Source organism: Stylophora pistillata, chromosome 6 (genome assembly GCF_964205215.1).
Source record: "Stylophora pistillata chromosome 6, jaStyPist1.2, whole genome shotgun sequence".
Lineage (NCBI taxonomy): Eukaryota > Metazoa > Cnidaria > Anthozoa > Scleractinia > Pocilloporidae > Stylophora > Stylophora pistillata.
In genome coordinates, this window is record NC_142524.1 from 3,211,418 (window position 1) to 3,227,114 (window position 15,697).

The 15,697-nt window shown below is 38.7% G+C and overlaps 2 protein-coding genes and 1 long non-coding RNA gene across 4 annotated transcripts; 2 read left to right on the top strand and 1 right to left on the bottom strand.

Annotated features, from left to right (window-relative positions):
* The first annotated feature begins 8 nt into the window (after positions 1–8).
* LOC111347611 (tyrosinase) lies at positions 9–6,779 on the top strand. 2 transcript variants are annotated; one of them, XM_022931412.2, is made up of 3 exons: positions 9–591; positions 2,662–4,092; positions 5,025–6,779. In XM_022931412.2, the coding sequence occupies exons 2-3, from the start codon at positions 2,673–2,675 to the stop codon at positions 5,180–5,182; spliced, it is 1,578 nt and encodes a 525-aa protein (XP_022787147.2). In that variant the 5' UTR covers positions 9–591; positions 2,662–2,672; the 3' UTR covers positions 5,183–6,779. The 2 variants fall into 2 exon arrangements, with proteins under 2 accessions (XP_022787147.2, XP_022810578.2); XM_022954843.2 differs by lacking the exon at positions 9–591 and adding an exon at positions 1,333–1,457.
* On the bottom strand, positions 242–1,044 carry LOC148727743 (uncharacterized). The gene is made up of 2 exons (XR_015988914.1): positions 912–1,044; positions 242–795 (listed from the first exon to the last, which is right to left on the bottom strand). It is a non-coding gene; the product is annotated as an uncharacterized LOC148727743 (long non-coding RNA).
* Positions 6,780–7,541: 762 nt separating the features above from the next.
* LOC111347610 (reticulon-1-A) lies at positions 7,542–14,421 on the top strand. The gene is made up of 9 exons (XM_022954842.2): positions 7,542–7,927; positions 8,224–8,277; positions 10,148–10,355; positions 10,864–10,903; positions 11,246–11,344; positions 11,646–11,715; positions 12,361–12,407; positions 12,528–12,586; positions 13,001–14,421. The coding sequence occupies exons 1-9, from the start codon at positions 7,693–7,695 to the stop codon at positions 13,047–13,049; spliced, it is 861 nt and encodes a 286-aa protein (XP_022810577.2). The 5' UTR covers positions 7,542–7,692; the 3' UTR covers positions 13,050–14,421.
* The last annotated feature ends 1,276 nt before the right edge of the window (positions 14,422–15,697 follow it).

Here is a 15,697-nt window from a genome sequence, read left to right on the forward strand (position 1 = left end):
AAGCCACTCCGCTTTTTTTTTGTGGGAGAAAGTGTCATCTTTTTGGTTGTGAATAGAACGATATAGGCAAGAACGCTGCTCAATATCGCTTTTGCCAAAAAATGAAAAACGCGTTAAAATGAGATATCGTCATCGTCTCCCCACCCCACATCCATCATAGTGCGCACTCACAGAAGCATTCACTCAGGAAGTATATAATTCCGGATATCAGAGTCAGTCTTAACGAAAAAAAAAAGAGAGAAAACTGCCAACTCAATTTATTGCTTCAAGAAAAATAAAACATAGCATGGAGATTGGGGTTGCTTTTTCCCACTAGCAAATCCGAAAAATTGATAGAAAATAAGAACGGTGAAAACGCTGGATAATCGTCGATTCACTGTCGCAACGAAATTTAAAACGCGCCGAACAATGAAGCTAACTCCTCATTGGCTAAACTAAAGTCACGCGTTACTCCAGAAATAAACTCGTTGCTCCAAGGGTGTTAGTACGTTATTCGGTTCAAGAACTGTCCTGGGAAGGAAACTAAAAGCTTTAATCCCGATCGAGAAACTAAAGAACTACGAGCGCACAGATAACAAGCTTGTCATTCAGGTACATTTTAGCCTTATTTTCAGATGAATGCCGCGTCACTTCCACGTAATATTGCGATGCAGTGCATGAATACAATGCTTCCAATAAATACAACACCTGTTGCTAGGTTTTCTTTTCCGTAGCTAGGAGAAGTTGGGCGAGTTTCTCAATGAACTGCACACGTCACCAAGTTACAGTTTTGTGAGACCTTCAAGCAGCAATCACCTGAATGATACAGAATGATAATGTACTATTCATATAAACAGAAGCGCAGACAACAATGGGTTTCTCTCGGAAAATGTGTTATTCGTGTTCGATAAGTGAATTAAGAGATTTTGTACCTTCGCATCTGTTCTTTTCAGTCGATTAGTTTTGAAATTTATTAAGTGATTTCTTTCTAATGCTTGCTTGGATGTTATTCCATGCCTTGACTTGAAATTCCTAGTATAAGACAGAAATATGCTTTTCATCAATAATTAATCCTGAATAGCAGGGGGCAATTCGGAAGTCAAGACAACGCAGTATTCATAGATTCATAGCGCCGACGTGTACAAAGTTGAAGGCACTGCAGTAGGTTTCTAAGAGAAAAAAGTAGTTTGCAGCGTCCTCTGAAGATACTTTACAGGGTGATTTAACGACAATTTCCGCTCTTTAGTTTAGCAAAAACGAAACCCACGTAGGAATTCTAGGAACTCTGATTACAAAGTACATTGCGCCCTTATTCCGAAGCGACCTTTTCTAAGAATCCTCAAGCATATTTTAAGTGTAATTTCCTGTTGTGGTCAGTCGACTTGTCAATAACACCACGACGTACAAAAACAAACTTAAGAAGACAAACTTTCAGAATCTAAAGAACAGTGAAGCTTGCAGTCTTAAAAAAGACGAAGGTATGCCGAATTGAACTGTTTTTAATCAAGGAAGACACGTGTTCTTACCTCAGTTGACGCGTTGATAAGGCGCTCCGGCCTATAACATGATCGCTACAAATAGTTTGTACACTGCCCTTGTTGTAACAATGTTGAAGTTACATTTTAAACGATGTCTACCTAAGAAACAGATGTGGTTTCGATTCGTTGTACAAATCTCAAACTCTCAAATAAGACGATCAAATTATGTTTGGTTCGTCGAAGTCCATCAAAAATACGGATGCTTTCGTTGTAGGCCGATCGCAGATTTCTTTCGAATCTCGGTAATTTCGGGAGTTACTTCTAAAGAGAGAACGAGGCTCTGAGTTAAATCGAAGGAGGCTTTCATGAAAAAATAACGAAAAAGTCTCCAGCAACAAAATGGGTCCGAAGATGATATTTATTAGAGTAAGACTAGTTGTGTATACATAAGCAATACTTTCTGAGAAAGTTGACCCATTCTGTGAAATTAATATATTTGCGTCGCTGTCAATTACACATACAAAGCTGAAAACACTGCAGTAGGTTTCTGAGAGAAAAAAAAGTTCACAGCCTCTACTGAAAATATTTTACAGGCTGACTTAAAGACAATCTACCACTTTCTAAGTCTAGCATAATCGAGAAACGCTGAGAATTCTAAGAACCTTTAAGATAAAGGTACATTTTACCCTTTTTCAGAAGTGACCTTTTCTAAGAATTATCAAAAATAGATGAGAAAGTTTGAATATAATTTACTTTAAAATTTAATTCAATTTAAAATTCTGATTGAGGAAACTACGGCTCATCGCCATGAGGATTTTTACGCGACGAGCTAACTTAGAGCGTAAGTAACAAAAGGAACCAGAATAGTCAAGAATAAAGGTAAAATATTTCGAAATTCAAGTTTTTTTTTTCAATTTGGAATGTTCTTTTAGTGTTCACAATTAGCTAATATATAGCTAAATACTTTGACACTTAAATTTCATTCGTTCAATCGTTTGTATCAAAAGAATGAAAAAGGATATTTATTCGGGAAGAAAAGGTAAAAGATGAAACCACTTTAAGAATCTAAATCATTTGTAGCGTCTTGTAGCCCTAAAAATTAGTAGTACCATTAAAATTTAGGCAGAGATATTTCTGTTTGTAGAAACTTTTGAACGTTTAAACTCTGAGGACAGATCAACATGACCTACATTTTATCTCCCAGGGAATCACAAAATGGCTCACCCCATCATCGCCTACCTTGTCTTTGTTGTCGTCACTTTACCCTGGGTCGACGGACAGTTTCCCAGAGTCTGCACTAACTTGGACAGTCTGAGAAGGAAGGAATGTTGCCCAATCCCGAAAGGCTTCACTACACCATGCGGTTGCGATGGAGACAGAGGCAAGTGCCAGGAACTGGTCATTCGTGATTGGACATTCAAGTACAGTCATTACCAATCTTTCCAAAACGATGACGAGAGACACGACTGGCCGCATGCTCTTTACCACAAAGTCTGCAAATGCAACAAAAACTATGCAGGTTACGATTGCAGCAAATGCGCGTTTGGTTACTATCGTGATGGCAGCAACTGCACTCAGAAAAATTTGATCCGAAGAAATTTTCTGAACCTGTCACTCGAGGAGAAAGATCGCTACATGAGATACGTCAACATGTCCAAGTACTATGAAAGTGACTACGTGGTTACGTCTACTCCTTACGCAGAGATAAACGAAACCGTTATGAAGGGTGGCGACCCAAAGGGCTTCTTCTACAATGTCACCAGTTATGACCTGTTCACGTGGATGCATTATTATGCTGCAAGAGACACCATTTTACCTCATAATATCACCAAAGCTGATATTGATTTCGCACACGATGGTCAGGGGTTTCCCTCATGGCACCGGTTGTACTTGCTGGCATGGGAGAGAACCTTGCAGGAAATTGGAAATGATGAAGAATTTGCCCTCCCTTTCTGGGACTGGACTGGGAATATTACTCAATGCGACCCCGCCATTTGCTCTGAAGAGCTCCTTGGCGTAACGAACCAAAGTAATGGCATCGTGATGGGCAAGTACTTGGATGAGTGGTACGTTCTTTGTACCGACGAACAAACCTACGCTCTAACAGAGCCATGTGACCCTACCAAAAGAAGATCTAAATTGCAAAGGGGCACAGATAACGAGAAGGAGGCCAAAAAGAAGAACCAGGGATACGATATGACATTTCCAACAAAAAAAGATGTCAACTTTGCGCTACGATTTGACACCTTTGACCTCCCACCTTATAGTAAAGAGTCTAGCTGCAACTTTAAAAATATCCTAGAGGGTTATGCCAGCACCGAAACTGGCTATCGCTTTCCTAACATCCACGGCTTGCACAACCGGGTCCACATAGTAGTTGGAGGAGAAATGGGGGATGTACCTTCGGCATCAAACGACCCGATTTTTCCTCTTCATCACGCTTTTGTGGATCGTATTTATGAAAAATGGTTGCGGAAGTTCAACGAGGATGCGAGTGTTCTTTCCACTTACGATGCACCCCTTGGTCACAACAAAGATGACGTCATTGTGCCGCTGTTTCCGGTTTACAGTCACCGACAGATGTTCAAAAAGTCTTTCGAGTTCGGTTATGATTACGAAGACGTCGATGAAAATGGTGAGAGTTACTTATTCTTCAGCTTTTATTATAATTCGGTTGCCTTCCCTGTGGATAGTTAATTTTCAGAACTTTTCTGTCTGCCCAACCTTTCTCAGACAGTGTCCGTATTTTGGATCGGCTAAATAAATTTATAGAACCACCGGGAAAACTGTCGTTTCACCACAAGGGGTGGGGTGCACGGTGGGACACTTTGCATGAGCGTATAGCTGGAGCGGGGTCTGAAGTTAGAGGGTGCTTATAGCTTATAGCGCAGCAATAGAACAAAAATTATAATGATAATGATAAAAAAAGAGATAACACACTCAAAAGAATTCTACAAACACATGGAGATGGAAATATCCTGAACTGAAAAGAAACTATCATTGTATACGGATTCCGATTGAAGCTTAGAAAGCTATGATTAAATGGTAATAGAAACAGGTTTTCCACGTATCCCTACCATTTACGAATGTGAGGGAGGAGGAGGGCAGTTATTCAAGGGGGAGGGGGCATATTTGAAATTATGACTGAGGGGCGCTTTTTCGAGGGAGAGCACTTATACGAGCGTGCATTATGGGAGCTTATTCAAGGAAATAGGGTATTTACAATCCCCTAAAAATTTGTTATTTCGTGAGTGTTTTAGCTTGTTTTCCCCTTCCCTCCAGTGTTGGTATTACCAATATCACAATAAATCTAAAGTTTCAGTGATCTTAAACGAGGCTTCTCATTTTATTTTCTCTGAGCAAAGTTATGGCAAATTTTTATCTTCCAGTCCGTTGGTAAGAGCACGTCTTAGAGAGAGAGAGAGCTCTAAGGAGTGTACTCACCTTTTTACCTTTTCACTTTCAACTCCTTCGCTCCCCATACCCTGTCTCTCCCCTCAAACACTGAGTAGTCTGTTCACCAGAACTTTTGCTATCCAAAATTTACAAGAGAGTATCTTTTATTAGGTAAGTCTTCTGATGACGAGGAAGAAGAAAAACCATTGTCTTTGGGAGATTGTCCAGCTCCTTGCTATAAACGTCGTATATCTGCAGTGGCTGGGAAGTTAATGTGTTGGTGGCTGATGTTAATCATGCCAGTATGGCAGTTACTTTTGGCTGATTGAAGACAGTGAGTGGAGAGAAGAAGCCTACCCTATGCTCTTAGTAAGTGGAGACGCGTGAAACGGCGGCTGCGGAAAAGCCGAGAAGCAAGTAACACAGCGGTCAAACGTCGAGCATGCGCAAGGGGATCAATTCTGGTAGGCCGCGCGCCAATTTCCCGCGCAAAATTTTAAGGAAAACATTAGAAACAGCCGCTGTCTTGCAAAATAAGCGAAAGAAAATTAAAACGTTCATCGTTATCTGGTACATTCAATAAAAGTAAGAAAAAAGAAAACTCGAAAAATTTCAAACTCAAAGCTTATTCAAGTACGGGTATCCTGTTGATTCACCATTCTGTTTTGAACTCTACCAAAAACAAAGACGGTTGTAAAACACTTTGACTTTCCTGCTTGCGAGGTTGTATGTAACTCGTTTCTGATAGCCTGAAAGTACTCCACCTTGTAATTATGACGTTTGCACATGCGCAGACGTTGGATAGCTGTGTTATGGCAAGCAGGCACGCAGCAGTTGTGGTTACCTGATAAACGTCTGCGGAATACGCCTGCTCGCTTGCAAGTATGCGTGCGCGCCATTTTTCGCATGTTCGTCGTTTCGCTCATCTTCGCTGATTGAGAGGCTGGAAAAGGCTGAAAGAGAAGCATTGAGGAGGGAATAGAAGAGAAGATATGATAGAGGTATAGAATAAAGCACAGCACAGTAAAATGAATAAGTATAAACTAGAGTAGAGATTAGAAAGAGTAACTGAGTATGTCCAAGAAGCGTGAGACCACTTTCATAAATGGCTGCCGGATTAATATTCTATTGTTTAAATTTAAATTAGCCCTTCTGGCCTCGCTCTCCAGTACAAAATTCAAAATTTAAAATTCAAGCGAGGCCAGAAGGGCTAATTTGAGTTTAAACAAAAGAATATTAATCCTGCAGCCATTTATGAAAGTGGTCTATAGTTCTGCTGAGCAGGGTCAGTGATAAGTATTAGGAACATAACAGTAGCGGGTGATTCCTACATGGAATAAGGCAAACTCAGGATAGAATTACCCACAAAAAAACACATTGAGGTCTTTAAGAAGACGAAGTTTTATTTATTTCATTTCAAAAAGAGCGTTTATACGCACCAAACCTGGATTTTTTTAGTCAATTTTTTATTTGTAAACTGCGATCACGAAATAACTTTGTTTGTTATTTACTAACCTGCGTGGCTTAATCACGACGGGGTTGGGGGTTGGGGAATGCGGCATTTATGCAAGCGCATAGGGCAAACTTAGGATATATGCATGGATCTTGGTGGGAAATCCTGACGATCGCGCTTCGCCCTTACATCAATTTTCTCGCCCTCTTTACTTTGTGCACCGGCCACGCAAGCTAATTCTTTACCAATTTTTTGTATCTAAACTAATTTTTGTGATGTAGCTCTTGAGGTTATCAACGTCGTTTAAACTTTACCTATCCCAAACAATAAAAAGTTAGAAAGAAATCTTTTCTTGTCAGTTAGTTCCAATAGAAAAACTTATTTTATATCATGTAGACTCCATATAGGTTCCCCGATCTGTTGTAAAACTTTCAACCTAGAACAATTTTGATTATTTAAAACACTTGATAGCAGTTGAAGTTTCGTAAGAGTTTTCGACGTTCCAAATAAGGAAGAACCCCCCCCCCCCCTCCACAAACCACCCTTTACTTTGGACGAAATGCGTTTTTTTTCCCTTCATGAGCGCGCCCCAAAATGCCTTTGGTTTCGGAGCTAGAAGCCGCCAGTTGACAGTCACCCAACTAGTGCTTGGAAGGCATGGTTTAAACCCGGTCGAAACCGTAAATTTATTGGCTTCTTTTCCCTTTATTTCAGTTCATCTAGGAAGATCATGATCATGATGATTTGTTTTTCCACCCGCAAGTCCAACTAAAACTCAGTGTGTTCAGTATTAACAAAAATAAAAGAACTGGCCTAAATTTTTCACATTCGTGACATATGGCTCCGAAACTGAGTAGGTAGTAGCAACCATGCGGTGTCTGGGAGAAACAGAATTCCTTCGTGAGTGAAGGCTGAATTGTTTCAGTTTTCTTTTTTTCGCAACTTCTTGTATTACTGTTTATGAGAGGATCATTTCGTTCATTAGTTTGTGGTCCCCGAAGCGAGTTTCTCATCTGAATTCATAAACTCTATTACTTTGCATATTTTCTGATTTTAAAAAAAAAAAAAAAGAAAAGAAAAGAAAAGAAAAATTTTGGAAGAGTACTCCACAACGTTCCCTCCTGATACACTTTGAACTTTGAGACCTCCTTATTTGGAGGGCCATAGAAAAAGAATTATAACGACTACTCTGATTGGTTTAGTCACATCCGCTCTCCAAAATTGGAGATACCGTGAAAAATTGCGCCAGTGTGATTTTTGAAAACATTCACCACCATCATTTCTAAATCTCGTGCTTGCGTAAGATCCAACTTTCTAGTCTTTTACTTATAGTTTAAGAGTGTCATTTAGGAGTTAAAGCTTAAAGATTTGTGGATATTGAGTTTTATGATGTCGGATCCTACCGCACAAGACACAGGAGACTTGCTAGATTTGTCACCAGACGTGGAGGGTCAAGACGATGTCTCTTCGACTACACCATCTTTTGTTGACTCCGCAAAAGACGAATCTTCGCAAGAAGGTGAAAACGTGCCCGATGAAAAAGAGGAAACGCCAGCTGTCGAAGATTTAGTATCAGCTAAAGTAGAATCTGAAGAAAAACCCGAAGAACCAACCACGAAGGGTGAGCTTCGCCGTTGTGGTCATAGATGGTTGTACATGGATTTATATCATATATTTATGTACTGTGCTAAAGAGCGTAAACTTTTTGTACTTGATTTCACGGACGATTTGTAGAAGCGGAGCTAATCGCATGTGGTTTTCGTTTACACCTTGCAAATGTAGCTCGAGGAAGAAGAAAAGATTTGGATTTTATTCTAAGATTGATTTGCCGGCAAACAGACAGTAAAGAAGTTTTGCTTCATTAGGCTGTGAGCTAATACTTAGGTAAAAAAAATTGTGATCTTCGTTATATTGTAGAGCTAACAAGTTGGCCGGCAAGATGGATGAAAGAAAACGGCGTGGATCAACGAGGTATATAGCTCTTAAGAATCAAGAATATTTAAGTAAAGGTTCGTTGTTGCTTAGATAACCTGCCGAGGCATTAGCGAGGCACTCTATACGACAGAACGTGTACAAGATTATCTATGCTGGCCATTGAAGTCGATTTTTCATCGTCGTTGAAATTAATGCCCAGTAAAAAAAAGTAAATGTTGACAGAAAAGCAATATTTTTATTTACTGCGAATTCAATTGCATGGACTTGAAACTGTATTACGGTGTTATCTGCTGTACGCCTGGGCGCTGTCTTTAAAATGAAAACAAATGAAACGGTGGTCGCACCCTGTTCATTGCTTTATTGAACACTTCATTCGTTTATTAAATCGCAACCAAAGCCCTGAATAAGGAGGGATTGAAAGTAAATAGCATCATTATGGTTACACGATTTTCCGTCCCTGCAAAATTGGCCTTGAAGCGTGTATTCAACCCTCTCTGTACAAATGACCATGCCATTTTGTTTACAGGAGAAAGTGAATCATTCATTTTCTATTCAAATCTATTCTTATTATGATTTTGCCCCAGATATTCATAAAAGTTCTATCCAGTTGACTGGAATAATTATTTCCTATGATTATGTCAAACTGAATTATTTATAAGTAACCACCCTATATTTTGGTTTTTGACTAAATTTTTGGGGTGGGGTCTTTAGTTTTCACTTCATTTCTGGTCGTTTAATGAATCACATTTTTTCCTTTTTTGTACCATAGTTTTCTGATTTGTCCATGAAAGTATGATAAGGTCAAAACTTTTTAGAGTTATCTTTTCCATATTACACCTGCTGGTGTATTTACAATATTTCTTTCAATCCTGTTGTCTGTGTAGATTAAGATTTTTGATCCTACTCTTGCAGAGGAATTGTTTGAGTTTTATGTAATAAAACACCACCTCTGTGTATCTAATGCTTAAAAAAGCTGCTTATATGAACTGTTCCTTTTTTTATTGTACAGTTTATCTGGCATTCTTCGAGGATTAGAATTTAGATCTGTTCAATGAAATAATTCCACACCTAATATGCTTGGGCAAGATTAAATGAAAAGTCAAACATAAGGCTTATTTTGGAGTGAATTTGCATTTTGATTTTTTTTTTTTTAATTTGTATTATGGTGGTTCTGGTTTTAAAGAATTATTACTTCTTTTTTTCTCTGAGAGCAAAACTTTGTTATGAATCGAGGACAAAGCTACTGTACTTTTTTATCTTTCTTTACTGCACCCTAGCACTCCAAAGAATTTTTTTTTAAGCATTATACTTCTATTATTATTTGAGTAAGTTATGTTGTGGTGTTATTTTTGGTAACAGACAAAGTTTGAAATATTTTGATAGAAAACATGACCTTAAACCCGAGTTTTTGTTTAACTGTAGAAGCTTTCAAGGAAATTTACAATTAAAATTTGATTTTTATCGCAGAATAGTCACCTTCAAACAAGACTTGGTCCTTTCTAAGTTTATTTTGTTTTTAAAAGATTATTTAAACAGGCAAACTCCTGATATGCTTTCAATAAATCCTGAATGTTACAACTAAGTAAAGCAAAAGATTGTCTGAGGTCTTTTGAGACTAGAATATTGAGTTCAGTGAAAATAGGAATAAAGACACCAATTTGATGGACAGTTTCATTTTCATCTTTCAGAACTACTAAAAATCTTCAGAAATGGTTTGAGATATGTAGGCTCTCAACTGGCTGTAATGTAGCAGAGATGCAGATTTCACCATTCTTTCTCATCATTCCAGAAAAGCTTTGTGGATTACTGAAGACAATACCTTTGCCCATAAAATTTTGAATAGTTTATATACAAAGATCTGGACTGTTCAAGGAGATGTCATGCAATTTCTACTCTTTATTTTTAGTTATTGACCTGATCTACTGGCGTTGTCTGAAGAAAACAGGAATAATGGTTGCCATTATTTTGGTTTTTTTATTCTCTCTGACCGTGTATACATTCCTCAGTGTTGTGACCTTCTTCTCCATGGCGCTTTTAACAGTGTCCCTGCTGTATAGGGTTGGTATGACAGTTATGGGTGCTATCCAGAAAAGTGGAACTGAGAATCCCTTCAAGTAAGTTGTTTAAAGTGCTGTATAGCTTTTGATTACCAATCCATGATAGCAGAGCTGTTGCAGGCAAACATAATTCTTAATTACTAGTTTTTTTCCACAAGGTAGGTATATTTACTCGATTGACCACTTTCTCAGTGGGGCTTTGCAGGGTGAAAACGAACAAATGGAAACATTGTGAATGAGTGTAGTGTTTGAAAGCCTCATCTGGCAGCCTGGAGGCAGACTAGTTTGCTTTTTACAAAGTGCAGCAATGGAGTTGAAATCAGCACAACTTTCAATGAATCCATTAGAAGCCCTGTGCTCCAACCACTTGGCTATGTTAGCTCCTTTAATAAGGAATTTATGAACAAGGAGGAATAATATATCTTTTTATCAATTTTAAAATGTAACAGTGTTAGAATAAACCTATATGAACATGCCTAACACAACTATGTACCTGTGTCTAAAATGGTAGTTGCACTATAAGTTGATTCATTTTATGTGACTTCTTCTCTTTGATCTTTCACAGAACTGCTCTTGAGGGAGACATGGATATCCCTAAGGAAAAGGTAAAATGAAATCTTGGTCTTTTGCATGGTGTTTCCTGTAGTTAAACTGTCTGCACAGGGTTTCTGAATGTTTCTGCCTTTAGTGGCCCTGGTTGGACTCTTCAAGAAAGTGTTTGCATTGAGATAAATTGAACCTTGGCACTAACCCCAAAAATCTGTACTCTGCCCACTGTGTGTCATTGACCAAGTGTCAAGTCAAGATTGCTAGATATCAGCTGAGACAAATGTAGGTGTTACAGGGCGGGCTAGTTTGTGCTAACCTTTTTTGTTTTACATGAAACACATAATCCCCCCAATGCGACCTACAGTTACCGTCATGTGTTCTTGTGTTACTCATTATAGGCTGTGGAGTTTGTAGAGGCCGGTATCGATCACCTCAACTGTTATTCCAAGGAACTGAGGCGACTCTTCTTAGTGGAGGATATTGTTGACTCCATCAAGGTATACTCGAATGTCAAGTGTTCTTATAATATCTTTATTCCTCTTTTAGGAGCTCTCAACCAGGATTGTGAATCGAAGAATTTAATGTGAGATGAACAGAGCCCAGATCATTGTTACAATAATCTAAGCAAATGTTTCTGCATGGATACCCAAGTGACCCAGATTGATTTTTGAATGCATTGAAACTTATTGTGTCTTTTTTTAAAATGGCTTCTGAACTAAAGTGTTAGTATAACAGAAAGTGGTTTAGTCAGCTTCTTCACTTCATGGCCTATGGTTGTTGTTTTTTTTATTTTTGCAGTTTGGACTTTTGTTGTGGGTTTTATCCTATGTAGGAGCTTGGTTCAGTGCCTTAACTCTCATTATTGTTGGTGAGTAAAAAGCTGATTTCCAGGCATCGAGGTGTTCAGGAAGAGTCAGCCTATCAGTCAGTCAGTCGGCAAATTAGTGAGTGGGTCAGTGAGTCAGTCTGTGATTGAATGAATCAGTTAGTGAGCCAGTCAGTTAGAGATTGACTGAGTGAGCTAGTGAGTCAGTGGGTGAGTTAGCTAGCCAGTCAGTGAGTCAGTCAGCAAGTCAGTGAGTAAGACAGTTGGTGAGTGAGTGAGGTAGTCACAGTTATGGTGCAGTTGTTTTATCACCCAGTTGAAGTGTGAAGTTCATTTATTTGTTTAAGCAGGTTGATTAATTTGGCAGCTGTAATAGCTGATGTGGACCTGCTGTCCTAACCCACCCATCCCATCCCAGGGGAGGACATCCATCACACAGTAATCTCGTGTGTGGGAAATTAACGTCTCCTGCCCTAACCCTTCAGGAGACGGGACCTCCATTTATTTGTCCCTATCCGAGAAGACTAGAATATCTAACCATTTCTTGATGTTATAGAAAGGTAGCAAATTCTTCTCAATTATTTTAAGACCTTGAGTGTTGGTCCGGCCGGGGCTCGAACCCTCGACCTCCCACACCACAGTCCAGCGCTCTGTTATATCATTATTTCTTTATGATTTCCTACACAGGTGTCATTGTTGTTTTCTCTGTACCTCGCTTGTATGAAGATCATCAGGTTGGTAAATAATGGACAGTGATGAGAAATTTATTTCACTCTAGCAAGTTAACTTTGTTTTTTTTTTTGTGGAAATAGGGAATTCATTATTAACACCACTTCTTTCTTTTTTATTTTCAGGAGAAGGTCGATGAGTATGTCAGATTGGCTCGTACCCAAGTTGGAGCTATTATTGAAAAGTAAGTTGTTGTCATTTTCATTTAGCAGTAATTGGCTGAAGCAGAGGTGAATATTGGTGGATATTTAACCAGCCATGAAGCAGTGAGTTAGATGTCCACCACTGAACATGATAATTGTTTGAATATATAAAAAAACAATTTACTGTTTGAATATATAGCGCACAGAAACAAAAAAGTAGTTTTTTCTGTGAATTGTTATACCTGAAATTGGTCAAAAGTCAAACTCTTGCTAATTACTCCTGAACTTGCAAATCAGCACACACATAAAGCACTATTCACCTGGAAGGTATATAGTAGCAATGCTTATGGTCATTCACACAATATTTTTCCGAAGGACATGAAGAAATACTGGTACTGTGGATGAACACTTGACTTTTTTTTTACCATAAGTTTCACATTTTTTTTATCTTTCAGGGCCAAGTCTAAGCTGCCTGCTAAACTGCAAAAGCAGAAAGCTTCATAAACAGCAAAACTCCAGTCATGGAATTCAAATAATTCCAAAATCAGATCTGATTTTCCATTGTAATTCTCCAATTGCCTGCCTTTCCCCTTATATTGTGTGTGGATTTTACATGAGTGTCGGAGAAAGTTGAAATCTGTTGGAATTTTGTTTGACACCCTTTACTACGGCATTGGTAGCAGTCCTTGGTTTTCTTTATACCGAAATGGCTTCACTTAAGAGATCCTGAAGTCGAAGACAGTGTTGATGTGAAATCGTCTTTGAGAGCTTCACTGTCTCAACTGCTGTGGTTTAAGCTGCATGAGGTGATTCATTAAAAGCATGGCCATTTCCCCCCACATGTAGTCAGAATTCTTTGTCTGTGAGTGACACTCAATTGAAATGATTGCAGTAATGAAGTAGAAAGCATTTTACAGAAGCTGTTTTTGAAAATTGATGTTATTTCAAGATTTTCTAGACTGCAAAATGGTTCATATGGATCAGTCTAGTATGTCTGATGAAAATACATGTATTAATGGGTTCATTTGGGTTGGTTGAGTGAAAGAAAGTGTGAAAACCTTTTTCTAAGGTTAAATGGGTGTTTTCATTTTGTATTTTGTTCTCTGAAAGATTGTTCTTGTTTTTGAGAAATGTGTTGATATTGAAATTTGTGAAAGCTGTAGTTTGAAACAGAGTCCTAAGATCACAAGTTTGTTGAATGTTAGCAGTTTTACCTTGTTTAAAAATGAAATAAGCAGTTTAGCTCTACACATTGGGGTAGTGGGCTGATTGGGGGGGGGGGGGGGGGCCATTAAGACTGAACTAAAGTAATGATATTTAACCTAAATATTTATCTGTGCTTCTCAGAGGGTAGCCTTTGTTGTTCTTTGTCGTTCTTTGTTGTAATTATGCAAATTTTGTATCTGATCATCTTCGCAGTTGATATTGGACTTATCACTCAGCAAAGTTACTTATTGGCCTCTTTGAAAATAACCTAAATGAAGTTGATCAGAGTGCTATCGATTTTTTTTAGGTTTTGTTTTGTTTAATTGATGTCATTTGAAATAACTATTGTGATATCTGTACGAGACTGAAATTACACTCGCTGTATAAAGGTTCAATCAGCCAAACGTGTAGGATTAGAGAGGGACATGATCTTTGCGTGCTTTTCAGATATACCCAGTTGTATCACTAGAGCTGTAATTCTTGTGGCCAGCGATCTCACTTTACTTGAACGCGCGCAAAACAACTCAACGTGGAAGGAGTGATTACAAAACTATTGCGCTGGCCAAAACGATCGCGGCTCGAGGAACGTCATTCGTAGAATGAGACCTCGTGTTGTGAAAACCTTGTAACTTACCTTGTATGCAGTAATAAAAGAAGTCGAACATTGCGACCTTTTTCGCCGGAGTATATCGATTGGAAAAGAAGCGACAGGTCAACTTGACTTTGTCCAATGGGAAAGTAAATCGTAGCCTATATTGCAGTCCGAGATAGGGGTGGAAGGGGGGGGGGGGGAATTGTGGGGACATTACTTCCCTTTTTTTGGTCTTGAGGGGTATTTGCCATCAAACAGATTATGATTTCCGCAGTTTTGAGTCTCGAATTACGGCATATCATCTTCAGATTGGATTCTCAAAATAAACCCCGTATTTTCGCATCCCCTTATAGTGGCTTCGGAAAACTCGTGAGCGAATATCCGCAAGAATCAAGCTTAAATTTAATAAGCCCCACATGAATTTTCGTCAATGAGTTGAATGTTATTATTGCAGTGTCCTACGCAAGTTTTTGTTCGGTCCCCGAGAACATGTTACATATCGATCTAGAGCGTTAATGCATTGCATTTAAGTCTCTGGAAACGGCCATCGATATCTGTCATTCTTTGCCGTTTACTTATAGTTTCCCCAAGGCTGGGAGGTCAGTCAGCCTGGCTTATTGGCAGCTAAACCTACGAGAAATCCTCACAAGGCCATTGAAGAGTAAACGGCCGATATGAAGTTGCAATTTCAAATTTACCTAGATTAGCGTGGATAATAACCTATTTCAGTGAAGACGCAAAGACATTTGCTTGCAAAAGAAAACATCTAAACCTGTTGTTCGGTGAAGAAACTTCGTCCTATCGACTGTTCCTAAGACAAACCATTGCCGCGTTCAATCTGTTATTATTCCATTGAATTTAAAGACATCCTCGAGTTCTTTGCTGAAAATTACTCCTTCAATTTCCGACTTCTTCCTCAGCTATTTAAATTTTCTTCAGTTAGTGAAGCCGATTTACTATTATTCGTGAAATTCTGGGCCAACAATGCTTTAATACCGGCGCTAAATTGATTTAAACAAGAGTTCTATTTTCAGGTAAGGGAATACCCCTCAGATTTTTTTCCGTCGCGGTTGGAAGTTATCAGAACAGTTTCGAATTCCTTAGCCGTAAATTATTTAGGCTTCGCCAATGTAAGATAATTTGGTTATTCCACAACAAACCTTCAATACTTCGCAAACACATTAGCATCACTGAAATTTGCGACTGTCCATTGCAGGCTTTGCATACCGAAACGAGAGTAAACCATTTTAGATGTATGGAGTCGCAGCCCTTACATATTAAGAGCTGTTTATAGGACTGGATGGTCTGCATGGTGTCTCGGCTCATAAACCACTATTTTTGTACGAGTAAAGTG

What these genes read in the sequence shown, in the direction of transcription:
- LOC111347611 (XM_022931412.2), top strand. Translation starts at nt 2,673, where the DNA reads ATGGCTCACCCCATCATCGCCTACCTTGTCTTTGTTGTCGTCACTTTA. An exon ending in CGAAGACGTCGATGAAAATG is followed by an intron (nt 4,093 to 5,024) that starts GTGAGAGTTACT and finishes ATCTTTTATTAG; the next exon opens with GTAAGTCTTCTGATGACGAG.
- LOC111347610 (XM_022954842.2), top strand. Translation starts at nt 7,693, where the DNA reads ATGATGTCGGATCCTACCGCACAAGACACAGGAGACTTGCTAGATTTG. An exon ending in AAACGGCGTGGATCAACGAG is followed by an intron (nt 8,278 to 10,147) that starts GTATATAGCTCT and finishes CTTTATTTTTAG; the next exon opens with TTATTGACCTGATCTACTGG. An exon ending in GGAACTGAGAATCCCTTCAA is followed by an intron (nt 10,356 to 10,863) that starts GTAAGTTGTTTA and finishes GATCTTTCACAG; the next exon opens with AACTGCTCTTGAGGGAGACA.